We start from the raw sequence: 18,397 nt of genomic DNA, 5'->3' as shown, positions 1-18,397 counted from the left end.
GGCTCAGGCTAACAGGACACGGAATGCAGCTGGGTGACGTCCACCAAAGGAAAAGGCAAGGCTGCCACAGGAAGGTTCCTGGACAGCTCTCTGGCATATGAGCTTCCTTTGGCAATCCTAATTCCTAATTATAAAAATGCTTCCAGGAGGGACAGTTCCAGAGGCTCCTAGCATGTTTACATTACTAAATCATTTAAGCCCTATGGTTGGAAACTAATCTCTGAACGGTCAGAGTTAAGGTAAACACTTTTCAAAAAGTAGTTTTGCCTCATCTTAAGAAACTATGATATGAACAAAACTCACACTTACAAAATAAAGTGGGGACATTAATCTTAAAAAAAAAACAAAACACACCCTTTACTTTACAAAGAACTCATTTGGGTATTTGATGAAACAACCCAGACCATAGAATTTTGACTAAATGACTCTGCAGGAAACATTCTGTTTAAAACTTGAAGCCACCTGTGCCCAGACTTTGTAACTTCAAGTCTGAAAAGGTTAATTAAATCAAGTAACATTTCCACATTTCCACAGCAGCATAGGCTAAAAAGAATGATGAACTCAAGAGACGGTTTCATTAGTTAATATATTTTCTGCATTGTAGTTAACATATATGTACTTTCTTCGAGTCATCTTGTTTCTCATGAAGTAGTGATATGTTATATTCAGATATGAGTACATTTCAACAGTCTTTTGCAATAAATATCATAAAATAATAGAGATTCGCATAATAAATATTCTTTACAATAAAAAAGTTTAACAGACTTTTGTCTTAAAAATAGCCAGGATTCAACTTTGTGGTTTACACATATAATATACAAAAAGCACCACAATTTGTGGCTAAGGCAATGAAAACACAGGAAGGATTGGAAACACCCAGCTGTTAAGAGTCAAAAGGCCAGTCAGAGGCCAAGGGCACCTTAGGGGACTCTAGCTCTGAGAGGCCTAGGGGCGGACCAGACAGGAATTTCAACTACAAGTTAGCTCTGCCCTCAGCGAAGTTGGGGTGGGAAGTCCTTCACAGACACAGGACGCTAGGAGGAACAGGGCGGACTAGCCAGCATCATCTCCAATGTGAAAACCAACATTGCCGGGTGAATCTAGATCTAGGGCAGAAAGGGTGGGGAGGGGGGGACTACACACTGGCATCTCCACAGTGCACTGTGGGGAGAATCTGGGGGCTGGAAGGAGAGGGCAGCAAGCTGTCCGTCGCAGAGCAAACGGTGTTCTAAGGAGCAGATCCTCCCCTTCGACTGGGGGATGGGGGCTAAGATAGCTCTCATCAGAGGCAGATTAATATATAGCTTATTTAAGCACTTACATGGTTACTTTGTAATAAACCAAACCAAGTCCCTGATCCCACAGTACCCGACCCCGAACATCTCTCAGCCAAGTCTGGGCGTGCATACATCCTCGCTGGACACAGCTGGAAAGCTGGCATCACACCAACGCTCCACAGGTACCCCCAGCTCCCAGCACCTTTGACGTGGGGTGCGAGCGAGCTGGGCGCAGGAACACCGTCTGCTCCTACAGAGACAGGAGAGACTCGAGAAGAAACACCACGTTTCTTAACAGCCGCAGTTCAGAAGTCAGACGCTCCGGAGGTCTTAAGCCACCTCCAGAAATCATGACGGCTTGCCCTGAGCCCTGGAGGGGCAGCTCTCCAGCTTACAATAGACAGTGTTGGAGTTTCTACACCTGCAGCCAGGGCGGTGGGTCCAGTCGTAACAACCCCTGCACATCTTCAGGCAGCCCTTGGCGGGAGGGTAGCAGAGCAAGCAGGGGAGGCACAAAGACAAGGCTCCCATGCACAGGTATCTGAAGCAGCAGTGCGACTGCGAACAGGAGCATGGGTTATCCGAGTAAGAGCCCCCGTCGTCATCATTGGAGCAGTGGTAGAAAATGCCCTTGACCAGGCACATGCAGGTCCCGTACTCCACCATGCTCTCCGCCGAGCAGAGGCACTGGCGGTCGCAGGCCAGGCAGGAGGGCAGAGTCCGGGGGGCTGTACACTCTCCGCACTTACACTTGCCACACTGTTCGCAAATGAACGTGTGCTGGGTGGGGTCCTCTTTCAAGGAACCCTTCAAGTCCTCCACAAGCAGCTGCTTGGGTTGGGTCCGGATGACCCTATCGGACCTATGACCGGGGATGGGCCTGGTGGGCGGAGACCTTCCCAAGAGGCCCTGCTCAGAAGAGGCGCTGCTGCTGCTGCTGCTCCCTGAACTGGCGGCGCTTCCGGTGCTGGTGGACCTGCTCAACACCGAGCCCCTGGCATTGCCGGAGTGGCTGGCAGGTCGGTGCTCGTAGCTGTTATTCACATTGGCTGGTATGATTTCATGAGTCCTTTCCTGCTTTTCGGGTCTTGGTGCAGTGCGAGGAGCTGGTCTTCTCACGACTGAAGGTCCCTCTGTGTATTCGTTGCTGCCTCTAATGGCCTTGATCTGGTCCAGGGACAGAATCGCAGCAGGCTGAGAGTCCCGGTCATAGTCTAACCTCTGCCGGCCTTCCAGAGCCGGTGGCTGAATCACCACTAGGGAAGTGTGGCTGCCATGCTGGCTTGGGGGATCCATGTGGAGCGATCTCCAATTCCGGCAGTCAGCGGAAACCTGGCAAGCATCGGAAATCCTAAAGAAGAGTGAGAGAGCAAAGAAATGAGAAAGGGGAAGGGGGGACGCCTGTCAAGTAACAAATTGCCCAAACCACCTGGTAATGATCTCCTCCATCGGCTGGTTTCAGTGATGCAGAATCCTGGCAAGAATCCAACTCCAAAAAAGACTGCAGAGGACCACATCACAGGAAGCAAGCGAGCAAAAGATCTCATGCCACAAAAATTAGAAGCTGCGCTCCGGCTTCTAAAATGCAGAGGAAGTCATGCCTTCCTGTTTGCAAACCTAACAAATAATTAAGATGAAGCATGCCTTCGAAGGCCGCATTCAGTGTGCGCCCTGGAACTGTTCTCAGAGAGTTCACTATCAGTTCACTGGCAGTTCACGTAAGGAAAATGTCAGCTACTTTTAAAAGATTAAGAATGGCTTTAGTTCTGCGGCCTCTTGGCTATTTGTACGCTGTTAAGAGCTTTAGATTAATGAGAAAATTAATCAAGGCAATTTCCAAAACACTGGCTATTCCAAGCTCACGTGGAATCTCAATAGGCCCAAGTCAGGATCTAAAGCTCATCACTGATCTGTGAGATGAGGAAAAAGAATCTAAACGGAACTAAGAAGGCTGCGGCTTTGGCTGTCCTGGGCATTAGAGCGCGCGGGCGCAGGCATGCATACTTACACATACACACACACACACACACACACACACACACACACACACACACACACACTGTGTATAAGTTTCTTTAAAAGTTAAACCAGAATAACTTTTGCGCACAAGTGTCAAGCCTAGAGAGCAGGGAGAGGAACCCTGGTCTTTTTGCATTATCTTTAACGCCTTTCATTCGCCTACACGGCAGACCTTGATTTTCAACAAGCCCCGAATCGACACGCCTTTTGTCAGAAGATAAATACACTAATATCTTGACACAACAAACACGTTTCCATGTCGAGAAATAATTTCCAATTTATAATGTATTCTTCCTAAAACAGACCAAACGCTGACGTTTCCGTTTCCGGGCAGTAGATATCTAGGATATTTTTCACAGAAATGCCCTCCTCCAAACCCACAGATGCACCCTAAATCAAGACAGCACCCCTCTCCACTTTTCAGGTGCCAAAAGAAAAAAAAAAAAACAAGTCTGAAGGAAAAGCAGTTTGCCACGGATGCTAACTAATGTTCCTAGACTACACATATTTAGCTTCTTGGGAGCCCCTCTGGTTTATTTTACCTTCTCCTCACACGAGATACACATGCATAACAGCAGCCTTTAGTGCCAAAGCCCTAAACGATACTGGAAAGCCGCCAATCGTTACTCCTGTGCCCTATCTATTTTTTAAAAAAAAAAAAAATTTAAAACTCCAAAACGAAGACTTTAAATGTGCCAAGTCTCATCCACAAGAAAGGAAGACGTGGGAATGGCTTGAGTAATGAAACCCCCAGGCATAGCTTTAATTCGCATTTTACAGGGCATTCCCAAGCAAGTTCGCTCTGGCGGAGCATCTCGGCGCCCCGCACCCGCCAGGAGAGGAGCCGGTGCACGCGGACAGCAGCACTGTGGGCAGCAGCGCCAGGGGCTAAGGTCCCACGCCGAGGCCTCGGGGGCACCGAACCGCCGCAGCTCCGGCGGGGGAAAAGTTATGAATGAATACAGCTCGCGGGCGGGAGGAGGCAGCGCCCTCTCCCCGCGTCCCGAGGCACTGCGCTCCGAGCACAGGCGGCCCCTGGATCCCCAGCGCCATCGGGTGCCGCGCGCTTGGCACGGGCTGCGCGACGACCGCCAGGATCGCCCGGCCCGCCCCGGCCCGCACCTGCCGCCCGCACTCACCTCGGCCTCCGCGGCGCCGGCCCGGGGCGCCGATCGGGCGGGGTGCGCGCCGCATCAAGCGCGGCGGGGCGGCCGGGCGCTCATAGCCCGCGCTGCGGCCTCGGCGGCCCCCGGGCAGGGGCGCTTCTCCGCGGTTGGCGGCGGCCGAGGGCGGCTCCGGGACATCCGCCGGGTGCGCGCGGCCCCCGCTCCACAGCACCGTCCCGTCCCGGTCGTCAGGCGCGCGGCCCGGCGTCGTCCCGGGCGCTCGGGTCCCCGCAGGTCCGCGTCCCCGCAGTCGCCACGCCGGCTGCAGACGAGCAGAGACAGAAACACGTGAGTCCCTTGCCAGCCCGGGACGCTGTCCTACTCGCGGTGATGGACAGTCACGAGCCCGGGACACACACGCGGCCGTGCACGTTTTGCCCCCACGGAATGCCCAGCAGCGCAAAGCGCGTCCGAGCCGCGCGTCTGCTCCAGGCAAGCCCGCACTCGGGACGGCAAAGTCAGGTCTGGCACGAGCGCCCGGCGGGTCGGTCGCCAACAATGCGCACAGACACGCGGGTGCGCGGCGATGCCAGCCCGCGTCCGCACCCGCGGAACTCGCTGCCCGGCTACGGGAAAGCGAAAGGAGCCAGCTCTCCAGCTGCGGGGCCGACCGCAGAGCGCCGGGCACCGAGCTACGGCCAGCTCCGAAAACGTCCAGTTCCTTGATAATTAAATAAATAAATAAATAAATAAATAAATAAAAAGCACCATTCTTACCTGACCTCGCCAGGTCCTCGGCGGGAGGGCAAGGCTCTCGCCTAGCGCAGAGCCCGGGGCCGGCCTTCCCGGCACATGCACGCCGCCCGCAGCCGCTCCTTACTCCGCAGAGCTCTGGCTGCGGGTCCGCCGCAAACTCCTGCGTGCTGAGCACTCGCGCGCGGGCTCCGCAGCATTTCAGCGTCGCCGCCACCTCCACCTCCACGCTGGGACCCGCCTCCGGTGATATCATGTGTCAATCACGCGGGCTGTGCGAAAACCCGGAGCAGGATTTGAGCGACGGTGGATGTGGACTCTGAAAAAGTTGCCTGCGAGCGCAACTATAGGCAGGAACACAAGTTCCAGGGCCCCTGTTAGTGTGTGAGCTGTCAGCCTCCAATTTAAGGGAACCAGTGGATTCGCCCTTTAAAAATGAGTTAGAAAAGAGTTATGAAGAACATTAAAAAAAAACAACAACAAAACAAAAAAGCCTTGTACACCACTCCACTGGGCCCCAGGTAGAGGGAAAATGTGTGCTTAGACAGAAAAATGAAAACAGCAAAGTTCGGAGGATGTGAAGTATGAAAGTTCCAGAAAGGACATTCACTTTTGCAAACATAATATAGTGGCATACCACAGGGTGGGATTTCCTGCTGTGGGATTTTAGTGATGGCTCTGTTTCTGTTCGTGATACACCCCAAAAATTACAATTAAAAAAAAATCCCAAGTCGTTCCTGTTTTGTAACATTTGGATAATTTTGTCAAAACACCAACTTTTTTTAATCATCTATAAATCAAGCAAAATAAGCATAACTCATCAGAAGTTTCAGTTTTAATCGCGTGTCTGCCGCAGGGTGGGGAACTCTAGTAAGTGGGGAATGCTTTTTGCTTCTTCACAAACTGTGGGATTTAGGACATCGATTATCAGAACAGTGTAGCTCAGGATACAGAGAAGAGAACCATATGCGGAACTAAAAATTCCATAGAGGGTTTTAAAAATAACCTAAGACCCCAAAAATTGTTTATAGGAAATATTTTCCCAGGGAACTGCATCAGGAATATTATTTGATAAACAACAGAACTCCAGGGTCTAAATCATCCGCCAATGTGAGTTTGGATATTTTGGGCTCCAAGTAATTTTTTAAAGCAGCGGGTTTTAAAAACGGGTTGTTGTTTTTTTTTTTTTGTTGTTGTTTGCGTACTTCACTTTCGAGCTTTTAGAATTCAGTTGTGTGTAGAGTTGTGTGCCAGAAATCCAGGATATTTCCCTGCCGAGAACATCAACAATCAGCAGGTCCACCGGAGCATGACAGGACATGCTGGAAGCCAAGAGACTGTCTGCTCACCCTTCACGCTAGTGACTGTGCTAAAGTCGCGTTTTCAAGTGTAAAGCTGGCGGGGCCCTGGTGTCTTGTCTATTTCCCACAGATGCAGGACTGCAATGAGCTTTGACGGCAGTGGCTCTGTTTCTTGTGACTGGTTTGGAAAGGTCAAATCAGACATACAGCATCATCCCAGAGTATTGGACTTGGCTCTTCCCAGTCGTCTGCACAAATCGGGGGCAGAGGTCAGTTCGCCAAAGTGATAAAACGCAGACAGGGAGCAATGCACAGTTCTCATGACACAACACTTATAAAAATCTAATTTCAAAGATTCCTGTTAAAACGCACTTCAGAGTATTTCAGTCAGAGACGTGCTAAAACAAATATCCTGCTTTAAAATAACAATAATTCATGAAATTTTGTCAAAAATATTATCATCATATGTCATGTTCTATTTCAAAGTTGAATATATTGTGCAAAATTGATTCTGCTTCTATGCCTCCTGTAATGTTTTCTTAGATGTCACAGTCCTAGTTAGGATCAGGGTAGACTTGCCGCCGTGAATCTGGAAGACATTTAATGAAGTATGCTTCATCTTTTTATTTCCTGCAGTCATGAGATTTGAGAGAAATTATCAGTTTTTAGTTAGAAACAGACCTTCCTTTTTATTTAGCAAACTTCATTGCAGTGAGTTTAGTCCAGCAGTAAACAGCCGTTGTAGGAAATGTTTTTTGAAAAAGAGGGGATGTAAGGGTCAGTGGGGAAATGGCAGTGATTTCTAGTTCCCCAAGCTAAGATGTGTCTAAAGAGAGTGGGGTGGGAAGGGAGGCCAGACTCCCTCTTCAGTTTCATGGGAAACCCAATTAGCCTTCTCTTTTGTTGAAAGAGAATAAAGTGGCAAACTCATCTGGCAGATGCTTCAGAAGTGCTGGTGACTTAAAAGGAATTAAAGTGCTCAAAGACTTGTTGATTTATTTATTTGCCCAAATAAAAACATCAGAGTCATTGTGTGTGTGCTTCCAGGCTAGCAAGCAATACCTTCTACATTTCCGAGGATTTAGTCATAAGTTACGTTATTAGCGGTGGAATTAACTATATTATCATCCATAGCCTCGCATCCTGTTGAGAAACAAACTGGAAACCAAAACATCACAGAAGCTGACGCATTAGCAGACCCAAATCCATCGATAAGGGGCCAGTGATGGGCATTTTCTCTCCTTTCCTTTTAGGGCAATAATCGCTGTATTCCTGAGCATCTTCAGAGGCACTGAAAGGATGGGCATGTATTTTCAGTTTCTTTTCGTGACCAGCCTTTGTGAAGACGCAAATAGACTAACCTAGTCGCTAAGATTTCCATAAACGTTCCCCTCGTTTTCAGAAGCCTAGTTCCCACCCTCGCATATTCTGCACGGTCTTAAATTCTGCCAATGGGAGAGATGAAGTCTTGCATTGAGTAGATGACGCCGAATGTTCTGGACTCTCACTCAGCCCCACTGTGTACTGCTGGTCTCCAGTGATGTGGTTGTTCTGAGCCAGAGCCTCCCCTTCCTAGGTGCAGGTGAATCACAACAACACGGCTGTCCACTCATGAGAGCCGTAAGTCCTCACGAGGAAGCAGCTCTGCCTCAATACAAAACAGGCACTTTTTAACCTAGCCCACAGCACGCTAAATCCTGCTCCTTGGCCCTGGCTCCCTTTTCATTTTCCCGAGAAAGCACAAGGAGTCATTTCTTCTGCTCTTCTGACTTGGAATGAGGAGCGGAAGGTCCCTTAAAGTAATGAACTTGTTTCTTCAGTTCTGGGCAACAGCAATTCCTAATCTGAGCGCTTCCCCCCACCTTCATCGGTACAGATGGGCGTAAGACCCTTGGAGCTCTGCCTCCTTCAAGACGGAATAACAGAAAACCAAATTATCTTTTCAGTAAAACAAATAAGACTTGAGATATCTCCTAGGGCTTGTCTACTTTAATGTTTGTTTCCTAATGGAATGAAATAATCAGAAAACCACAGTTTGTCCTTTATTTATGGAAAAAGTCGCATATTGTAGGTCACTATAGGCAAAGGTCACAAGAAAATTAATAATGTATACTTAGCTTCCTTACTTCATAATTGCCAGGGCATTTAAAGCAATCCCATCAACAACAATAAAAATCTCAGATGCTCTATGGTGAGTGATCACATACAAGCACATACAAAGGTCTGAGTTTTGACTGTGTCCTCCTGCTCCATGGTTGCCCATCTCTAGGGTGTCCTGTTTACCCACGTGCCCTCTGTCCAGTCTCACAGGCAGGCAGGTCAGAAGAACACTGTCCTGAAGCAAGCTGGATGCAGGACCCAGCCACTAGAAGTCCCAGCTCTGCCGCACAGAGCTAAGTGAGATTTGGTTCCTCCTGAAGCTAACAGAAACTCTGTTCTGATGTCCTGATGCTCCGGATGGAGTCAAACACATACAAGTGCTTGTGAGCTGGGAAAATCTGTATCAATAATTGGCTGGTGTTGTATCAACATACTTTATAAAGAAGAAATAAGAGGGCCCTCATTCCTGGAGTTTCGTCCCTAAATAATAAGCTTAGTTTGCTTTATAACTGTTTTTCAGGTCAGTCAGGTTTTATTTTCGTTCTAAGACTTTTAGGTTTGACCAATTGCTTTACCATATTCACATTTAAACATGTATGTGTGTGTTCACATATGCATATGTGTATCTTGACTGAGGTTTTGTAACAATTGTCCATTAAGTTCGGGTTAAGACATGTAACTTTAACATTTATCTGGAGGCTTTAGTGATTTAACTTTTATTTTCAGTTAAGACAACGAACATTGTAAACGTTAAAAATCCTCACAAGGGCTGAGAAAACGGTCCAGTGGTTATGAGTGCTTACTCTTCTTCCAGAGGATCCAGGTTTGATTCCCAGCACCCATGTTAGGTGGTTCACAACCACGTATAGCTCCAACTTCAGGGGATCTGAAGCCTTTGGCCTCTCTGGGCACCTGCACCTACACAAACCCACATAGAAAAATACACATAAACATATGATTTAAAATTTAGCCAGGCAGTGGTGGCACACGCCTTTAATCCTAGTACTCGCGAGACAGAGACAGGTGGATCTCTGTGAGTTCGAGACCAGCCTGGTCTACAAAGCAAGTTCCAGGCTAGTCAAAGCTGCACAGAGAAATCCTATCTTGAAAACGAACATAAAAAAATAGAAATATTTAAATCCTTACTATAAAATGTTAAACTCTTCTATTATTAAGAGTTTTAAAAAAAGCAAATAAATATTTAAAAAATAAATTGAGGAACTTTAAAAGTGGAAATAAAAATATTTTTGAAAAGCCTGAAGCTGCTTCTGCTTGTCATCATAGTTTGCTGTGGACTTTTACAATAATTTTGGTCCTCCACAAGTATCAGAGTTAGTAGCAGTAGCCCATCAGTTGTTGGAGTATTTTAGGATCATGAATTTTTGTGTTGGTTTTGAAAACTGAAAGCAAAGGTCAGTGGGAAGAGCCCTGGAATGAACAAAGACTCCTTGAAGCGCCACCTATTGTTAGAAATAAGTCATTTCAAATATCAGGGATGACAGAAAAAGCTCGGGGCTTGGACTTCAGTTTTGACAAAAAAAATAAATGAACGAATGAATAAATAAAATAGAGTGTTTTGTGCTCTTTTTCTTTTAGAAACCAGCATATTACTTTGGGGGTTAGTCTTCAGCGAAGTTACAAAATGCAATCTGTACGCACACATGGCTCTTTGAGGAATCCGTGTGAGACGTGAAACACCGTACCCCCAGAAAGTCATGAGTAAAGTAGCATGTAACTTTTTAATTAACACGTGAGAACCAACGGAACCAAGAAGAGGACTCCCCAGAACATGTATGCACTCTCTCCAACTGTGTCCTAATTATACAAAGCTTCAACTTGACCCAAACCTAGACCTACCTAGGAAGAGGAAACCCCAATTGAGGAAATACCTCCATTGGATTGCCTGTTGGCAGAATCTGCAGGGCATTTTCTTCATTCATGATTGATGGGGGCAGGCCCAGGTCACTAGGAAAGTGGTCCTGGACTGTTTAAGAAAGCAGGCTGAGCCGCCATGGGGCGCAAGCCAGTAAGCAGTGTTACTCCACGGTCTCTGCATCAGCTCCTGCCTCCAGGTGCCTTAAATTCCTACACTGACCTCCCCGGGTGATGGATTACAAATTGTAAGATGAGATAAACCCTTTCCTCCCTGAGTTGATTTTGGTCATGGTATTTTATCACAACAAGAGAAATCTAACGGAGACAAAGCTTTCTTTACAATCCTTGTAAGTATTAATTGGGCTGACATCACAGTTTCTTGAAAGAGCTAATACTTTCTATGTGAGATGTTGTATGGACTGAATAACATCAGGATTGGAAGCCCATCTCCTTCTGAGGCTGGGTTTAGATTTTATTAGTGGATTCAATAGCATCAAGTATACTGAGTTAGAAGCTCTTAGGCTGAGAAACAGTTTGAGAACATGTCAACAGAAAATTAACAAGATGCAGTTTTCTAGTTTGGTTACTCTAAATAAAATGAAGGCACTTTCGAGACGCAGGGTTCCAAAATGCTTTCTATGGGATGGCGAGAGGGTTCAGTGCGTAAAGGCACTTGCTGCCAAGTCTGATCAGCTGAGTTCAATCCCCAGGACCAAAAGTATTAAGATCTCTCAAAAGAATAATAGAAGGAAAGAACCAACTCTCACAAGTTGTCCTCTGGTCACACACACATGAACATGTCATGGCGCGCACACACACACACACACACACACACACACACACACACACACACACTGGATTTTAAAGTAATGGTAGTGTCCTGAGGTAAGCATACTGTACCAGAACAGGAGGGAGCTGGGATGCAGGGATCACAGGAAGGGAGCAGGGATGCAGGGGTCACAGGAAGGGAGCAGGGATGCAGGGGTCACAGGAAGGGAGCAGGGATGCAGGGATCACAGGAAGGGAGCTGGGATGCAGGGATCACAGGAAGGGAGCAGGGATGCAGGGGTCACAGGAAGGGAGCTGGGATGCAGGGATCACAGCAAGGGAACTGGGATGCAGGGATCACAGGAAGGGAACTGGGATGCAGGGATCACAGGAAGGGAGCAGGGATGCAGGGATCACAGGAAGGGAACTGGGATGCAGGGGTCACAGGAAGGGAGCTGGGATGCAGGGAGAACAGGAGAGGAGCTGGGATGCAGGGATCACAGGAAGGGAACTGGGATGCAGGGATCACAGGAAGGGAGCTGGGATGCAGGGATCACAAGGTTCATTTTCCTTAAGGATCCCTTCCCACCAGGAGAACAGTGGTGGAAGGGAAATAAGACATCTGAGAATGGCAAGCCTCTCTTTCAGATTTTCCCCTTCCTTGGCTGAATTACTTCTTCAAATCTCCCTCCTTGAATACCAAAGAGATACTTGTGATTTTACTTCAAACTCAAAATTTGTGTGATAGGGAGATGACTCAGTGAAGCTCTTGTTTTTTAAGCAAAAGAACCCAAGTTAAAGCCTGGAATCCATTCTTAATTTATTTATTTATTTATTTTTGGTTTTGTTTTCAACCACTGAGCCTTGTATATGACTGTAATCCCCATACTGGAGAGTCAGAGACAGGCAGATTCTTCCTATGGTTCAATGACCAGCCAGTGTAGAGTACGCAAGCAAACTCCAGGTCAGTGAGAGACCCTGTCTCTAAGAACAGGGGACAGCTCCTGAGGAAGGAATCCCAAGTACACTTGCATGCATATGCACCTGCGCACATGTGCATATTATAAAAGTAATTACTAATAAGTATATATTTATCTAAAGTGTATGACTGCATGTATGTCTGTGCATCGTGTGCATGCCTGGTACCCACACAGAACAGAAGGCATTGGATCGACAGGTAATTGTGGGATACCATGTGGGTGCTCATTCATTTGTTCTGAGATGGCTCAACAGTGGAAAGAACTGGCTGCTCTTCTACGGGACCCAGGTTCAGTCCCCTGTACCTATATGGTGGCTCAAACTATCCATGATGTCAGTTCTAGATCTGATACCATTTTCTAAGATAGAACAGGGTACACGTTACATAGCTCTATAAAACATAAGGCCTATTTGGAAGACAAAGGTTTTGAGACTCATTGCAGAAAAAAAAAATAGGGCTTACAGAACCAGAAAAGAAAAGGACAAGTCATTGGCAGGCTGTAGTCACTTTGGGATTGCAGCCAGATTGCCAGGGCAGAGGGAGAGCACCGGAAATTTCCTTTTATAAGGTTGTAATTGTCAAAATTGGGTAAGTAAGCTAAGGACAAATTACATCAGAATTTCAGTGCTACATGAAGATTTGGGCTCCCTCCCAAAGACAATGCAATTTTAGTAGAGTCAGTCCAAGGGAGTTAGCCTGTGCAAGGGTCTCTTCCCAGAAAATCCATCTGACCACACGATTGCACCAAGAAGAGGCTGCTGTCCTGGGCAGGCTTAGGAGTGCAGTGGTAATCCAAATGGGTTGAAGGGGAGCCTTTGAAGCAGCGGGGAGTGGCCGTGTAAAAAGAGGAAGAGGTTCATGTCTAAATTACTGTCCCTTCCCAAATGATGTCATGGTAGGAGATTGAAGTCTCCCCCAAAGGTCTTAGCAAAATCTGAAAGAAATGGTAAGTTTACCGACCTTAGTCAGTCACGCTAAGGGTCCTGACTGAAAGTAACCAGTCATGTAAGGAGACTTGAACAGAGATGACTCGGCCCTGGGGTCTTTAGGATGAAAAGGAGACTCCCCATCACAGACAAGGAGTCTGTTTGTCTCTTGCGTCCAGCTGTCAATGTTTGCAGGGAGATTGGTAGTAACGAGAGCCCCTACTGTGTGCAGCTGTATCTACCCACTCCAGGGTCAAAGCTGAACGCATCAGGCTGTTATAACGCACGAGTCAAGCAGTTTGGATGCGTCATTGGAGTCAGTCAGGGCATCAAAATGATGACCCCAAATTCTCCAAGTTGGCGCATGAGGGTGTAGGAAGCCTTCAGCCATAACTCAAGTCCTACGTTTACAGGAAATGAAAGTCAGATTGATACATATCTAGTACATGAAGAGATAGTATTGTGGTGAAACCTTTTTGAATTTTATCACCTATGTGGGTGCATGCTCTCATGTACAGGTGATGATACAGAGCCCGTGAGGGGGGGGGTGGTCAGAGGACAATTTGTGGATTGTCTCCCAGAGAAAATCCTTCCGCCGTGTGGATCCCAGGGCTCCATCTCAGGGCATCAGCCTTAGCAGCAAGGCCGAACCCCTTCTCAGCCTCCTAAATTTCTTTTTAAACTTTACAATTCATTGTCAAATGGTGTGGGAGAGTCATGGACCTTGCTCACACATGGTGCTCTAAGCTTTGAAAGCAAGCTCCTGGCCCGGAGGTGCAGCTCCATTGGTGCAGTGCCTGCTCAGCATGTTCAAAGTCCTGGGTTCAAGCCCCCAGCACTGCACAAACTCTAACTGCCAGGTGGACAGGCCTGGAACCCTAGAACTCAGAAGGTGGAAGCGGAAGCAGGATGATCAGGAGTTCAAGGTCACTCCTGGCTACACAGATTTCCAGATTGTTAGGTCACACGTGACTCAGAGAGGCTGAGCAATAAGAAGCAATCTAATGGGGGAATGCGTGGATCTCCCTGGGGAAATAGAACAGGCTTTGCGGGTGGACTGGAAGCAGGTGGGGATGGGCAGAGGAGGGATCAGGTGGGGAGGAGAGTGTCATGGCTTGGGTTTCTGTTCCTGTGAAGAGACACCATGACCATGGCAACTCTTATAAAGATGAACATCTAATGGAGGCTGGTTTACAATTTCAGAGGTTTAATCCGTTATCATCATGGCTGGACATAGCAGCGCGCAGGCAGACGTGATCCTAGAGGAGAGGCTGAGAGTTCTATATCTTGATTTGCAAGCAACAGGAAGTGAACTGTGACTCGATTGAGCATAGGAGACCTCAAAGTTCACCCACTTGGTGACACACTTCCTCTAATAAGGCCACACCTCCTAATAGTGCCACTCCCTATGGGGGCCATATTCTTTCAAACCACCATAGGGAGGAAGGGGAGGAGAGAGTATTGGCCGAGATGACAGTAATTGGAGGGGATTTAGGGGGCAATGTGGAAACTTAGGTCAGTGAAAACTTCCAAGAATCTACAAGGGTGATCCTAGCAAGACAATGTGACCAGTTGTCTCTGGCCACCAGGACTTCCCCGCTGTGGTAGAATGAACTGAGAGCCAGATGAGTCCCCTTCTCTCTTGTTATTCCATCACAGCAGCAGAGGAGAAACAAAGACACATGCCCTTGCAGCATTAATGGACCCAGCCAGGAGAGCCATGCGCATCCCCACACTAGCCCCCTGAGAGCTGGGCAATAGCATTAAAATGCACAAAAAAACCTACAAAACTATACAGAGTCCCGTTCTCGTTGTCTTCTCCAGTGGTGTTTTCATGCATATGTGACTGACGTGGGAGGTCCTTCTGTATATGTGTTGCTTTTATTGGTTAATGAATAAAGCTGTTTCAGCCTATGGCAAGGCAGAATATAGCCAGGCTGGAAGAGATAGAGAGAGTAGGCGGAGTCAAAGAGATGCCATGTAGCTGCCAAAGGAGAAGGACATGCTGGAACCTTAGGAACCTTACCAGTAGGTCACAGCCTACACAGCAATACACAGAATAATAGAAATGGACTAATTTAAGATGTAAGAGCTAGCCATAGATATGCCTGAGACAATGGCCAAATGGTGTTGTAATTAATATAGTTTCTGTGTGATTATTCAGATCTGAGTGACAGGGAAATGAATGAGCAGTCTCATCAATATGGTGTGATTCCTTCTGTGTAACTAGCTTTTTCTGTGCCTGCAGGTGAGTGAGTGCCTCTGTAGCTTTGGGTTCAGAGGTGAAAACAGTGAGCACGGCAAGAAAGAGGGAAAGGAAGACTGGAAGAGGGGGAGAAGTGTCCTGAGGAGAGGAGGCAACAAAGCAAAATGCAGCTTTATGTAAAGTTTCTACCTATGCAAAAACTGCAGATCCCAGTTAGCCCACAGACTCGTATTGCTGCCTGACTCTTACGGCCCTTTTAAGTTGTATCTTCTACTGTGAACTTCTTCCAGATCTGAATTATTGCCCTTTCCAAAGTCGGCCCTGAATCAATGAGATTAATGAGATTTGTAAAGAGCTACACGGGGAATTTGATCCGGGGACAGGAACTCTATTAATGAGTTGCCCCACTCTCAATGACAATGTGCCATTTGATGGGTCTATTTTTGTAAGGCCCTGTGCAAACATTACTAATTGGGTTCTCCCTCGGCTCACAGAGACAGTAAACACCGTGGGCATACATCACCGTAGCAATCCCAGTCATCACGCGTGAGCATGGGTGGGACCGTTCATTATGTGGCAACACCGGGGAGAGTCTGCAGGGCTCAGCTTAAAAGATACGATCGTCTATGATGGCGTCCTAAGAGGAGCACAGCACAAAACGGTTTTCCAGTTCACGAACTGAGCTTACAAATGACTGTGGCAAAGCTCGCAATTTGTCCCCATCACCTGCTCAGACTTAACATTAAGATCTGATATCTCAGAAAGACCACGAGGCTTATGAGATCGCTCCCTGGCACCTACCACCATGCCTGACAAACTGAGTTTAATCACCAGATCCCACAGGGTTGAAAGAGAGAATTCCATTCCTGAAAGTTGTTTTCTGACCTCTACACACACACACACACACACACACACACACACACACACACAGGAGCCTATTGTACACTTGCCTCTCCCCTCAAAAAAAATAAGTGAATGTAATTAAGAATAAATGAACAAGGGCGGACATGGTGGGGCACACTTTAATCCCAGCATGGAGTAGGCAGAGGCAGATGAATCTCTGATGGTTTACATAGTGAGTTCTAGGCCAGGCAGAGCTTCATAGTGAGACCCTTTCTCTAAACAAACAAACAGAGACTATTTGATGGTCTATCTGGCTATCCCAGCTCTCTGAAGTAAGCTGCCTAAAAGCTTACTTTGGGATAAAAGCACAAGACAGGCACTGGGAATACATGGAACGTGTATGTACAGGACACATGCTTACATCCAGAATTATAAGTAAGAATAAATCGGAAACAAACCAATAACCAAGCGTTTAAATGGACCAAAGACTTAACACAGTACAAAGAATATACACATAGTGTTGTGGGATGGATGTGGGAAGTTCTTCACCCCTTGGTGGTGTTATTTTGGGGGGATTTTTTTTTTTTGGAACTGTGACCTTGTTGTGGGAAGTAAGTCTCTGGCCATGGGTCTTGGAGGTTGTATCTGCTTCCGAGTCCTGGCTAGCAGCTTCCAGTCAATAAACATGGGCACATACTGCTGCCACCCCAGTTCCCAAACCGTGATAAACTGCAAGCCCTGATACTGTTCACCAAGCAAATTCTTCCTCTCTTACATTAGTAGCAATAAACCCCTAAAAACCTGATCAACCGTACGTGTCCAGAAGACAATCGGAAATAAAGAGATGTTATTTCCTATTGCTAGTCTGGCTAAAACTATACACACCAGCCAGTCAAGAGACCATGAGGAAGTTGGGGGGGGGGGATCAGAGTTCATATATACATGTATTAGCTTTCTGTTATTTATTGTGTATGTTTGTGATATGTCCGTGACACACAGATAAATAAATGTAATTTTAAAATGAAAAAGGAAATGGGTCCAATTTCTCTCCTATACTTTTCTAACTCAGCTCTTAGAGAGTTTGTAATACCCACGAAATGAAAAGTGATCTCTCCAACACTAGGGACTTTCAATGTGCAGAAAGGAAGCTCTACCCCCTGGGACTGTAGCCTACAGGAGGCAGGGGAGAGGCACCAACCTCAGAAAGGCTCTAACTTAGAGGAGGCTCATAGGGAAGGTGATCTAGAACCTTCTTCTCGCGAGAGTGGAGGAAAAGATGGAGAGACTGGAAAAACAAAGGTGAAAACATGAAGCTCAACCCACCACAGCCTGACTGAGGAACAGGACGCAACTGTGCAGCGTTATGAGTGCCTGCCGCTAATGTTGGTTTTGTTGTTGTTGCTGCTGTAAGGCGGGGTCTCACTGTGTAGACCAGGCTGGCCTTGAAAACAGAGACCCACCCGCCTGTCTCTGCCTCCTGAGTGCTGGGATGTGATCTGAACACCACCACGTTCAGCCGATGTTAACATCTTAAGCCTCTCAATTCATTTGCCAAGAGCAGAAGGTCTTCTTGTTCTTAAGCACCGAAGCTCTATGTGCTTGACTTTTCCCAGTAACAATTATCTGGCTCCAGGGCCAGCCTGTCCAGTCCCATCCTGTCTTCCCACTCAATGTCCCTTTGCACATGAGAACACACACACACACACACACACACACACACACACACACACTCACATACTTAGTGTGGGAAGTCCTTTTGTATATGTGTTGCTTTTATTGGTTAATAAATAAAGAAACTGCCTTGGCCTGTGATAGGGCAGAGTAGAGCTAGGTGGGGGAAAACTAAACTGAATGCTGGGAGAAAGAAGGTAGAGTTGTGAGACACCATGTAGCCACCAGAGGGGAAAGGTGCTAGCTGCCAGCTGGAACCTTGCCGGCCGAGCTTTTGGTAAAATATAAAATAATAGAAATGGGTTAACCAAAAATATAAGAGCTGGAGGCCTCGTGGCGCACGGTAGCGCGTCTGACTCCAGATCAGAAGGTTGCGTGTTCAAAAATATAAGAGCTAGTTAACAATGTGCTTAAGTGATTGCCCAAGCAGTGATTTAAATAATATAGTTTCTGTGGTTATTTCGGGACTGAGCAGCTGAGAACGAACTAACAGCGTTCATACAACACACACTCTCACGCACTCGTAAACACACACACACACACACACCATACATACACACACACACATACACA

At 47.0% G+C, this 18,397-nt stretch overlaps 1 protein-coding gene across 2 annotated transcripts; it reads right to left on the bottom strand.

Annotated features, from left to right (window-relative positions):
- Positions 1-567: 567 nt before the first annotated feature.
- Spry1 (sprouty RTK signaling antagonist 1) lies at positions 568-5,391 on the bottom strand. 2 transcript variants are annotated; one of them, XM_075950725.1, is made up of 2 exons: positions 5,180-5,391; positions 568-2,628 (listed from the first exon to the last, which is right to left on the bottom strand). In XM_075950725.1, the coding sequence occupies exon 2, from the start codon at positions 2,571-2,573 to the stop codon at positions 1,626-1,628; it is 948 nt and encodes a 315-aa protein (XP_075806840.1). In that variant the 5' UTR covers positions 2,574-2,628; positions 5,180-5,391; the 3' UTR covers positions 568-1,625. The 2 variants fall into 2 exon arrangements, with proteins under 2 accessions (XP_075806840.1, XP_075806839.1); XM_075950724.1 differs by lacking the exon at positions 5,180-5,391 and adding an exon at positions 4,436-4,577.
- Between the last annotated feature and the right edge of the window lie 13,006 nt (positions 5,392-18,397).

The sequence above is a fragment of the Microtus pennsylvanicus genome, chromosome 16, assembly GCF_037038515.1.
Source record: "Microtus pennsylvanicus isolate mMicPen1 chromosome 16, mMicPen1.hap1, whole genome shotgun sequence".
NCBI lineage: Eukaryota > Metazoa > Chordata > Mammalia > Rodentia > Cricetidae > Microtus > Microtus pennsylvanicus.
The sequence above is the reverse complement of the archived record's forward strand: the minus strand, read 5'-3'. Positions and strand labels throughout refer to the sequence as shown.